This window comes from Prionailurus viverrinus, chromosome X, assembly GCF_022837055.1.
Source record: "Prionailurus viverrinus isolate Anna chromosome X, UM_Priviv_1.0, whole genome shotgun sequence".
Lineage (NCBI taxonomy): Eukaryota > Metazoa > Chordata > Mammalia > Carnivora > Felidae > Prionailurus > Prionailurus viverrinus.
This window is the reverse complement of record NC_062579.1, coordinates 82,503,454-82,515,919: the sequence shown is the minus strand read 5'-3', so window position 1 is coordinate 82,515,919 and position 12,466 is coordinate 82,503,454. Positions and strand designations below refer to the sequence as shown.

Genomic DNA, 12,466 nt, shown 5'->3' with positions numbered 1-12,466 from the left:
ATCTCAGCTGGAGACTAGCTTCAGTGTGATCTCATGGGGAAAATGCTGGAGTGCAAGTTATATCAGGAGTCCCACCTTGAGGCCAGGGAGTTGGACTTTTGTACCATTCCCAGGGAGTCAATCATTGGCTAAGGTCTGTGGGTGGGACAAAACCTTTAAGGTAAGTTGGCTTCCATTTGGCTTGGACCCTAGGACAATTTTCCTGAGAATGAACAGCTGTGAGTTATCAGCCAACATTCACAGCAGCTGAGTGATGCACAGTAAAGGGGAAATGGGTGGGACACCAACATATCCATTACTACACCATCCCTGAGTCCCCTATATCAATATATAGACTGCTATCTGCCCAGGAATCCAGGTAGAAATCTGGAAGTGATCATGGAGCCCTTTTCCCTCTCATCCCCTTTAAATAGTAAGAATAGTAGATAGCAATTATTGAGTGCCCATAATATAAATTTCAAATACCGTATCAAGGTTGTCAAAGACCCATGGAATGTGGTTCCTGTCTCTCTCTTTCCAGTCTTTTGTCTCATATTCTTTCCCTTACACTCTGTTCTGGCCACCCTAAACCTGTTTCAATTTCCTCAACATAACATGCTCCTACTCTCAGCCCCTCCCACCCTGTCACCTTCATCTGGTCAACCCGTATTTGTCCTTCCTGGCAGTCAAGACATTACCTCCTCACGGAAGGCTTCTCTGATCCTTCAGGCTGAATTAACATCTGAGCTCCCCCAGCATGCCATGCAACCTTCCGTAAGAATACATTTCACAGTAAAATACAGCTGTCAGCTTATTTGTCTATCACCCCTCTTTGAATGTGAGCTCTTTTCATTTTGTGTATCTCTGCATCTCTAGCATGTATGTAGTCCAGTGCCTTGGACATGTGGGCACACACTGAATGCTTTTTGCATTAGTGAAAAAATGAATGATGCAAAGGGAAAATGTGGTAAAAATTCTAGATGTTTCTTCTGAAACAAGTTTTATAGAGTTTGGCCTGATGTTTATATAGGCTATCTATTTTAATAGACACTGGAGAGATGAATATCCACAAATAGACAATCTGTTATTGTATTAAACTTCTTTAGTTCTCCTGGCTCACTGAGCTCCATTCCAGAGTCCTCAACGAATCAGGAAGAAGGCCACAGACCTAATATTCACTTAGAATATGCTAAGATAGATCTCTCTCTAAAATCTCCCTCTGACCATTGCGTTAATTTTCTATCACTGCCTATGATACTGTATATATATATATATATACTACATATATATATATAATATATTTATAATATATATATTGTTTTCATCCTTATTTCTAGCACACAGCTCCTAAAACATTTGGAATTCCCTAAGTGAGGAGAATGGTAAAGGTGTATTTTATTATGTTAACGAGATGTTTGGAGTACATCTAAGGATGGTAGCTGGTTGCCAGGGGAACCAACCACGTGATTAGAAGGTTGAGGCTTTCAGTCCCACCCCCTTGACAATTGGGGAAGGGAGAGGGGCTGAAGGTTGAATGAATCATGAATGGCCCATGATTTAATCAATCATGTCTATGTAATGAAGCTTTCATAAAAACTTCAAGGGACAGGGTTTGGAGAGCTTCTAGGTTGGTGAACATGTGCAGATTTGGGGAGAGTGGCACATGCTTGGAGAGGGCATGAAAGTTCCACACCTTTCCCCTATACCTTGCCCTATGCATCTCTTCCATCTAGCTGTTCCTGAATTATATCCTTTTATAATAAACTGGTAACCTAGTAAGTAAAATGTTTCTGTGAATTTTGCGAATCACTCTAGCAAATTATTGGAACCTCCAATCTATTCCTGGTTTGTCAGAAGCCCAGGTGACCTGGATTTGTCACTGGTGTCTGAAGTGTGTGTGTATGGGAGCAATCTTGTAGAACTGAACCCTTAGCTTGTGGTATCTGATGCTATCTCCAGGCAGGTATTGTCAGAATTGAATTATAGGACACCCAGCTGGTGTTGAATAATTGCTTGGTTATGTGGGAAACCCCTTTCCCCAACAGACACAGTGGAATTGGTGAGCAGAACCTTTATGGCCATACCAAAATAGCACAGACTTAGTGGCTTAATACAACACCCATTTATTATCTCAGTGTTCTGTAGATCAGAAGTCTATGTGTACTCAGCTGGGTGCTCCACTTAGTATCACACAAGGCTGAAGTTAAGGTGTCAGTCACGCTGGACCCTTATTTGGAGTCTCTGGGGGCAAATCACTTCTAGGCTCAGTCAGATTGTCAGCAGAATTTAGTTCTGTACAGTTGTAAGACTGAAGTCCCTATTTCCTTGTTGGGTGTCAGCTGAGAGCTGTCTGCAGCTTCCAGAGGCTGCCCATATTCCCTGACTTGTAGCCTCCTTCCTCCATTTTCAAAGTCAACAATGGAGTGTTGAGTCCTCACACTTTGAGGACTCTTGCTCTGACTCTTGCTCCTCTGACTCTGACTCTTGCTCCTCCCTCCTCTTCTGGTTTGAAGGACTCATATAATCAGATTAGGCCTACTTTTTGCAATATAACATAACAATCACAGGACTAAAATCAGAGATTGGAGACAATGGGGGCCAAAATTCAGCTTATCACAGCAACCAGTCATAGGAAGAATGAAGAGAAGGGTATGTGCTCTAAACTCTAGTCCCCAGTTGTGACAGGACAGTTGTGACTTTTCTCTCTCCCTCTGTTTCCAGATGAAGGACCTACGTCATGAAAATATTAACCCTTTATTGGGCTTCTTCTATGATTCAGGAATGTTTGCCATTGTGACAGAATTCTGTTCCAGAAGGAGCCTAGAAGACATATTGACAAATCAGGATGTGAAACTTGACTGGATGTTTAAATCATCACTTCTGTTGGATCTCATCAAGGTTAATGGAAAGACTGAGGAAATTTTAGATTTTCCCTAGAGATTAGAATTTAAATGTTTTTGGGATGTTTTATTTTCCTTGGGTCATTGTGATGATCTCACTCTTCCACCTTCCTACCCATGGTCTGCCCCCATCCCTTCTCGTAGTCCCTTTGTCCATATCTATTATAAGGTACTGATATAGAAAAAGTTTACTCTTCCCACCCCTGTTCCTCAATTTGAGGGCCAGATTTGTCTTTACTTCCTGTTGCCATTGAGCACTCTTTGCCTTAAGCAATACTTTCTTCCATCCTGTTTCTCTGCGTTCTGGATGTGGAAAAGTACTCATTCCCAGATCCTTTGGTGCTGCTTAGCTTCATCTCCTGGTTCGCCTTCTAAAAGGTTCTTCAGTCTAGAAGTAGGTGACAGGTCTTTACATACCATTGGTGTAAATATAAAACTCAGCATGACCAGAAAGCCAAAAGACCATAGGGTCTATTGGGCAGCAACTCCATTCTCTGAGGCAAGGAGTATTGACAGCTAAGGGGGTTCATGGATGGGTCTATGTATTGGCTTTAGTGCAGTCCTTGAACTCCTTGGAATAATATGCAAATTTTATCTACATGCATTTTTATGGAGCTGAACTGCTTAATCAATGATTTGTTGAGCTTCCTGCATATTGACCAGTCTTGACCTTTCTATTGTGGCCTAACCTTTTTCAAGGTAGTTTTATAGACATTATCGCATTCCAATTGTCCATAAAATAAATGTGATTAGCCTCCTTTTACGGAGGTTCAGAGAAGCTAAATGAGGTATACTTTGTTATATAGTGTCTGCCATACATAGTAAGTGCTCAATAAATATTTATCAGCCAACTATTAAGTGGCAGAGCTGATAATAGAATCCAAATCTCCTGATTTCAATTCTAGTACTCTTTCCACTCATCCTATAAGCAAGGTCCCGTGAGTTAAGGGAGAATCTTCTAAATGACGATCCTCTCAGGCCCATGATAAATGAAAGCCAAGCATTAGACAACCCTGGGGGAAATCTCACCCACTGCAGACTTGGCTTGGAAGTACTGGGGACTGCAGATTTTCTGAGGGCACAGGATGTAAAGCATACAAATACAAAGGAGTGTCAGGCCACAAAATAGAGCAACGTACTTAAAAGGGCTCAGCATAAACAGTTCTGAGATGATTGCACTAGAATATGAATTGCATTTATATGTGAATGAATAAACCCATCTGATAGAGTCCTGGTGGATTACATTTGAATGTCATATAAAGTTGCCCAGCAAGCTGCAAAGATCAGCAGTATTCAGCTTTCATGTTATATTTTTAATTACAAAAATACCGTATTAAATGAAATTTAAAATCACATGATATAAATATATATGGGAATACATTGACATTTACTCAACCCTCTTTCACATCTTCCCCCAAAGTTAACCACTGATGACAATTTGATGATTAACCTTGCAATTCATTTCATGTGTATTTACATACATTATAGATTTGGTTGTTTTTAAAAATATATGCTGTCACATAGTTTTGCATCTTAGTATTTTTCACTTACTTTATGGCTTAGAGATGATTCCCTGTTCATACATACGGATCTATTTTATTGCTGTTAACTGCTGGAGAATATTCCACAGTTGGGATGCACCACAATTTGGACAGTTCCTTCTTGATACATATTTACTATAGTTTTAATGATATAATATTATAAAGCAGAGCTGCCTTGAGCATTCTGGTGTATGTCTCCTTGTGCAGATGTACAAGCATTTCTTTAGAGGAGAAGCAGAATCCTTAGGTCACAGAGTATGCATGCTTTCAATTTTGATACCTGTTGCCAAATTGCCCACCAAAAAGGTGAACCAATTTTCATTCCTGCCAATGGTGGATGAAAGTTGGGCTAGACCTTTTGGGGGGAAATCAGAATCTTTCAATTCTTGGAAATTATGTATGCATGGATCTATCCTATGTTTGAAATGTCAATAAATCTCCCAATAACAGACACTTCTCTATACATACAAGATACATTTATTCATCAAAGCATAAAATTTTAGAGCTGGAAGGGACCTGGAAATAATTCTTGTCAAAATTTTGCTTTGCCTGCATATAAGAAAAAAGGGCTGAATTCTAATTCTTGACTATAATAGCTCATACCATTAACAAGCTCAGACACTGGCTTCTAAAAGCACAAAATAGTTAAATTAGTTACTAAATAAATCCTGTTTGTATCATCTGCAGGGCATGAAGTACTTACACCACAGAGAGTTTGCTCATGGGAGGCTGAAGTCTCGGAACTGTGTGGTTGACGGGCGTTTTGTGCTGAAAGTGACAGATTACGGCTTTAATGATATCTTGGAAACACTAAGACTCTCCCAAGAGGAACCTTCTGCAGAAGGTAAGCAATGTATTATGCCCTTCTGATGCATACAAGGTAACTCCAAAATTCAAATGAGAATACGCACTGAATTAAAGCCTCAGTCCGATTCAACTACCCACTTTTGTTGAAAATTCAGCCTCATTTCCAAGCCAAAGGAGTTGAATGAAGTCTGCAGGCTGTAATCTCAGCACAGCCTACCCTTCAGAACAAAGCCAGTGCAATAATGTTGAGTTCCTGCTGTGGCAGGATTAGGCGGTATTGTTTGGAGACCCCAGGAGTCTCTGGAGGAACTTGCTGAGCTATAGGCACACAGTAGGTGCTCAATAAATACCTGTCAAGTTGAATGGAAGGTAATTTGGTAGCTGGACCCCCACGAAGCACATGCTGGAATGGGATGTCACTAGAGCCTACCCTCACTGTCTCAGTCTGAGAGAAAGAAGCAAGGAGGGGGCTCCTAACAAGTAAATACTCTGTGGGTTGTGTGGGATGGCTTCAGACAGAAGTATGGCCTTCTAGTAAATAAGTAGGCATGCCTGTAAACTCCCATTTTGTGTTTTTGTCTTCTGTTTAGGGCCCCGGTGGCAGCACCAAACAATGCCTGTAGGGGTCATAACAGATCAAAGAAAAAGGAGAAATCTGAGATGGGGAATTGGGAGTGGGTGAGTGAAAAATAGGAGGGAATGTACTGATGGAAGAGAAGAAGGAAGAAAGAGAAATAGTAGAGAAGGAGAGAATGAACTGAGTTAAATACATATAGGAAACTTGGGTATTAAAGGTTTTGACCAGCACTGCAAGGGTGAAGAAGAGAGTGACATAAAAACACAGAGAAACCGACAACCCCAAAAAGGCAGACAGAGGGACATATCAAGATTACAACATATACTCATATTCTTAAGAGTCTGTGGCATTGGAACTTTTCACACTGCAGACTTTACTACATAAGAGAAACGAAAACTGAAAGACACAGGGAGGACACATGCAGACAGACAGACAGACAGACAGCTCAGCCATCAGTGGCATCATCTTTGTGCTCTATAAAACTTATGGAATACTGAACTTTAGGGAGGCATCTAGTCCAACTTTCTCATTTTACAGATGAGATCACTGAGACTCAAGGTTTGCCCAAGTCCTGCAGCTACTTAGCAGCAGTGCCAGGAATTCAATTCAGGTTTTTGGAAGACTGGCCCCTACATCTAGCTAAATTATGGCTTATAATAACATTTTCCTTTCTCTGCCCATCCATACTTTGGAGGACTTGAAGCTCCTGGTAATCACAGTAAAAACCATGTGATATTCTCTCTTTCTCTCTCCACCCCCCACCCCCTTTCTGTGGACCTGTTCTTGTTGCCAACTTAGTCTTATGGTTATTGTTTGGCTAATTCCAATTTGAAATCTTGAATAGTTGCCTGGTGTTAATGCTGAGGATGTTGAGGACAACGGCTGCAGATTGGCAAGTACTTAGCTTCCTGTCACTATGAGTCATCTATAAAAGATAAAACACAATGACCAGCCACCCAGAGTTCCACTTAATTCACAGGTTGGCAACTTGCAAACTTAAGAAGCTCTGGTATTAGAGTGGGGAAAAGATAGTGCGTGTGTGTGTGTGTGTGTGTGTGTGGGTGGGTGTGTGTGTGTATGGATCCGGTCTGTCTCTTGCTGTCTCTCCCTCTTGCTGCTTCATTTCACTCTCCAAATTGCAATGGCAGTCTGGATGCTCAAATCCACTCTTCTCGCACTGCAGCCAGAGGGGAGTTTTCTCAACTGCAAATCTGATCATGTTACAGCTGTGCCAAAACTCACTGAATGACTTCCCATTGCTCCTAGGATAAAGTTCAAATTCCTTTACATGGCTTATGAGCCCTGTGTGGTTTGGGCCTTGTGGACCTCTCGTGCTTAATCACTCCCTCTCCACATCTGTGCTCTAGCAGTACTGAGCTCCTTCCAGTTGTTTACCCCAGGCTCTCTCTTACTTGCAGGTCTTCACACATGCTGTGCCCATTCCTTGGGATACTCTTCCCTTCCCAGTCTGTTATACACTCCTCTGAGTCTGGCTAAATTCTACTCTTCCTTCAGGGCTTAACTTTAATACCACTGATTTAAGAGACTTTCCATGACCCCCTTTGCTCAGCTAAGCTCCTCTCTTTATGATCCTTAGGGCTTTAAACTTTGTTGTTTTTTTTATATTAAACATTTAAAAATGTTTATTTATTTTTTGAGAGGGAGAGAGATAGAACGCAAGCAGGGGAGGAGCAAAGAGAGAGGGAGACACTGAATCTGAAGCAGGCTCCAGGCTCTGAGCTGTCAGTATAGAGTCCATCGTGGGGCTCCAACTTGTGAACCGTGAGATCATGACCTGAACCGAAGTCAGATGCTTAACCCTGAACCAAGCAGGTGCCCCTGAACTTTGTTGTAATACCATACTTTAAAAACATTTAAAAAAATGTTTATTCATTTTTGAGAGACACAGCATGAGCGGGGAAGGGGCAGAGAGAGGGAGACGCAGAATCTGAAACAGGCTCCAGGCTCTGAGCTGTCAGCACAGAGCCCAACACGGGGCTCAAACTCACAAACTGTGAGATCCTGACCTGAGCCAAAGTCGGGCGCTCAACTGACTGAGCCACCCAGGCGCTCCAGTTGTAATATCATACTTTGTTGATATGGCATGCTGTCTTCTCTCCCTTCCCAACCTATAAGCTCTGCAAAGGCAAGAAACAGGCTTGCCTCCCTCAGTGCCTTTCACAGCATCTGGCAAAACAAATGTTTGTTGAATCAGTGAATTGATCGAATAAAATGAAATAATGAACCTTACTGCTTCCCTCTTAGATGACAGGGCTAATAGAATCTTATAATTAGGAGGCCCTTGCAAATCATCTGGCTCAACTTTCATTTTACAGATGGGGAAGCTGAGGTTTGGTAAGGTGACCAAGCTAAGATTGTGAACCCTTGTCTCTTGACTTTCAGCTCTACTTTCTTTTGCACTTCACCACGCTGGCTCTCCACAGTTGATTTTTATCACCATAGCAAGGCTCAGAGTTAGTACTGGCATCAGCAGATACAAAACAAGCCAAAGTAATTTTTCTAGTTTTCCTGAGAGTTCAAGTCTAATGGCAGGTAGTGGCTCTTACTTGGCTCTGGAGTGGGGATGGGGAAATGGGGGTAGGTTGTAAGTGTATTCATTACTGTCCACTTTCAATTATGTAAGTATAGTGCAGATAAAGCCTCATTTTAGCCATTAACAACATACATGTAAGTGCTCTTTGAAAATACTATTTGGTAATGATTGTATTTAATCACCTTGCTTTTTACCAGAGAGTTTCTCCCTCTTTTCCCTTCTTGTGCTTTTAAATGTGCAGGAGAGAGGGTAACAGAAGAAGCAGCTGCGTTTTTCTTGCTCCAAGATACACCACCCCCCCGCCCCTCCAAACCATATCAGAAATGTATTCCTGAAATCCCACAGTCAGAAATGTATTCTTTTCACCAAAGTAATGTTCAGTCTTTTGGTTATTTGCAAATACAAATCCTCCTAGACAAGAAGATATAATGGCAAAATCATTATAGTAAAAATATCAGAGAATGTCATGAGGGTGGGAGAATGTAGGGGTGTGGGACAAAGGCTGGGGACATCTGGGAGACAAAGGGAGAAAGTGAGTACATGATTGGGGGTGAGGCTAGAATTCCCTGTTCCACCATTTTGATCAGGATTCGCTCAAAATAGGAATTTCCAGGGCGAGTTTCTCTTTCCCAAGTTTCACTAACAAATCAAAATAACCTCTGACCTTTCCATCCTCCGGCCTGCTTCCCATGGGCTAGTCCCGTGGGATCCCTTCTCAATACCCCAAATTTATAGAGATGAAAAGTTAGCCAGCACTTTCCCCCTGCACTCACCCTCACCCTCAGCAGACACTCTTCTCCAGACTGCCTTCCTGGACTTCAACCCCTTGTTTACTCCAAACATCTCCCCTCCAAGGAGCACATGAATCCCATCCCCAGCCGAGTCACTACCTTCATTATAGTCTTCCTGTGTATCTGGTTCCCTGTCCTGCTGCTGCTGCCCCCATCCCCCATCCCCCATTCTGGCCCCCGTCCCCTCGCCTCCGGCTCTTACTGTAATAACTTCCTAGCTGGTCTCCCTGACTCCAGCCTCTCTCCTTCTTCAATCCAGTTTGTGCAGGTTGCCAGATTAATCTTCCAAACACAGCTTTCATCAAATCCCTTTCCAGCTCCCGCACCCCTACTGCCTTTTGTATTCACTCCAAATGCCTTCATTTGGCTCTCAGGGCCTCTCACCTTCTGCCCTCATTCTTCCAGCCACTCTCCCTCCCCCACTTCATCAAGCCCATTTCTCGTTTCTCATTATTCCTTAACAGAGCCCTTCTCTTCAGCCAAGCTAATCTGCTTACCACCACCCCCATCTGCAATTTGCTCCTTTCTACTTCTCGTTCTTTTGCACGTACTGTTCTTTCTCCCTGCAAAGCCCTTACCCTCTCAGCTCTAGGAAACTGCATCCTTGACCTTTTGAACAAACTCCTTTAAGATTTAACTTTTTCCAGGAAGCCTTCCTGGATTAATTTGACCAGCTGTTTTCTCTTTTTCTAGTTTGAACTTCATGGAATTGCCAATATTCAACCATTTTTGACCCACAGAAATGGCAATTTCATATGATTCAATGTAAAAGGCTGCCTCCAACTTTTGACTAGTCCATTTATATTATTAATGTATATTTCTTTCTACATTACTTAAGTGGTCCTGCCGTGTATTGCAGTCAGGGGTTCACAGGTCTGTCTTGCCCACTGGTCTGTGAACTCTACGAGGGCAGAGGCAAGGTCAAATTCATCTCTGGCACCATCCCTGTACCTAGCATAGTGCCTCGTACATAGTAGACCCTCAATAAATAGTTGTAGAACTGACTTGAAGGGACTGTTGCACCTTTTTGCTCTGTGAGGAATAGAGGGAGCCTGGAGATCCTCTAATCCTCTTAGAGAAGACCTGGAGAAAGCAACTTGTGAATCCCTGAGCTCCAACACAATCAAATTACCAGGCACATATAGATCTCAGCAAACAGCAAATCCATGGCAACTAGAGTGGTTGTGCACTTGCCTTTCCCTGGCAGCCTGCCAATTGCTACTTGCAGGTTCAAGAGAGCAAGAAAGAAAGTGCCAGATAGTTTTGCTACTTTGAGCTTCTCTGCCCTTCCCCACACCTCTGCTGTGTCTGCCTGCATGGTCCTGGAGTGGGGAGAGTAGTATGCTTTCTCTGTGCGTAATTTCTTAGATTCATAGATTTGGACCCTGGGGGGCACTAGCATGCCATTCTATCTAATAAAAATATAAAGCAGTCAATGAAACAGCACCCTTGGAACCCTTGAGGGCATTGCAGATGCTGTCAGTTAATCCTTCCTGCATTTATTACACAATGCTTTCTTTTCAGAGTTGCTATGGACGGCCCCTGAACTGTTGAGAGCTCCAAAAGGCAGCAGGTTAGGTTCTTTTGCAGGAGATGTCTATAGCTTTGCCATCATCATGCAAGAAGTGATGGTCCGGGGCACCCCATTCTGCATGGTGGATCTGCCTGCCAAAGGTAAGCAGGAGGTGAGAAAAGGGCACTGGGGGCCACCATGACCCAGATCATCAGCCTAACCTAGGCTGTTGTAATTTGCCACAAGAGTGAACACTCTTATCTGTCTGTGCTAACTGCCTGCTAGTCTGCAAATAACTCGAGTTGTGTACAGGTGGGACTTGGAGCCAAACAGATTTAGGCATTTGGAAGAAATTCCGTAACCCAAGAAGCTGGCTTTTCCCAAACTGTGATGCAAGCCAAGGACCTACAGGACCTATGTTGGTCCTTTTTTTTCCTTTCTTTTTAGGAGCCTCCTCTACTTTGAGACACTCCATGCCAGGTATTTCAGTACCCCTCATGATGCTGGTGAATGGCAAGGTCCTTCCATATTTTCATACCATAGGCTTTCATCCTCATCTTTCATGAAAATGTTTGACTACCAGGCACAATCCATCAATGAATGGTAAAATCAGTGGGCAAAAGTTTGAGGGGAAACAGGATATTTGCATATTCTAAGAGTGTAAACCCTCTAGATACTTACTAATTACAGGTGGAAAAATAATACGTTTACTAACAGAGGATCCTGCAGACACTACCTTAGCCAAGTGATCAAGGCATGTCAACCTCATGTACCCCTTGAAGTGATACACCAAGAAGGGCACAATATCACCCTTGTGGAATTTTTGCAAAAAATGCATAACCTGAATCTAACCATGAGAAAACATCAGACACACCCCTAAGTGAGAGACATTCTGCAAAATAACTGTCCAATACTCATCAAAAGTCATGAAACACAGTGACAGAATAAGGAACCATCATGGATTGAAGGAGACTGAGACACAATAATTAACTGCAGATTGGGATCTTGAATTGGATTCAAGATTGTGGGATAGAGAAGGGATATTAGGAATAAAATCGATGAAATTCAAATAAAGACTAGAACAGTAGTATTAGTATTGTATCAAATGTTCATTTCCTTTGTACTATGGTTATATAAGCTATTAACATTAGGGAAGCTGAGTGAAGGGTATACAGGGAATTATTATACTACTTTTACAACTTTCCTGGAAGTCTAAATTCATTTCAAGATAAAAATTTAAAAATGCAAATAAAACAAAACAAAGAAACCCCAAGTACTTAACTATCCTTTGCCCTACTCAGAGTCCCATATCATTCCTCTACTCAAAACTCTCTAAGTATTTCCCATCATTTGTCAAATGAAGCCCAGATTCCTCACATGACATACAAGGCTCTTCATAATCTGGCCCCTAGCCACGTATCTAAGCTTGTCTTCTGTCACCCCCTGCACACCAGCGAAACCACATGACTGGATGCACCTTGGTCTCTTATCTTTGTGCCTTCAAGAGTGCTGTTAACAGTTCCTGGAATGCCCTCACCTCCCCACTTTGCATCATCCAATTTTTACCATCTGCCCTGGAAAACCTTTTATAACTTCTTTCGTGTGGGCGAGGTGCCCCCTCTATGCATCCCTGTGTATATGTCTGCTAGAAGGCTTATATTGTTGGTCATTGTTTATTTCCTCAATTGGACTATTAAGTCCTGAAGGGTATGAATTATGCTGAACCTCAGCAGAGAGGTAACCCATTCAACTCAGTGGTATTCTGGTAAAAGGATAAGGACTCCCTTTACCAGAGAGCAGATGA

General features: G+C 42.3%; 1 protein-coding gene across 1 annotated transcript in view; it reads left to right on the top strand.

The window, feature by feature from the left end:
- The window catches only part of GUCY2F (guanylate cyclase 2F, retinal), an 89,732-nt gene that overhangs the window by 56,012 nt on the left and 21,254 nt on the right, over positions 1 to 12,466 (top strand). The window contains exons 8-10 of the mRNA XM_047844265.1: positions 2,701 to 2,877; positions 5,108 to 5,264; positions 10,674 to 10,823. Of these exons, the coding sequence (XP_047700221.1) occupies positions 2,701 to 2,877; positions 5,108 to 5,264; positions 10,674 to 10,823 (484 nt within the window). The remainder of the gene's footprint in view (positions 1 to 2,700; positions 2,878 to 5,107; positions 5,265 to 10,673; positions 10,824 to 12,466) is intronic.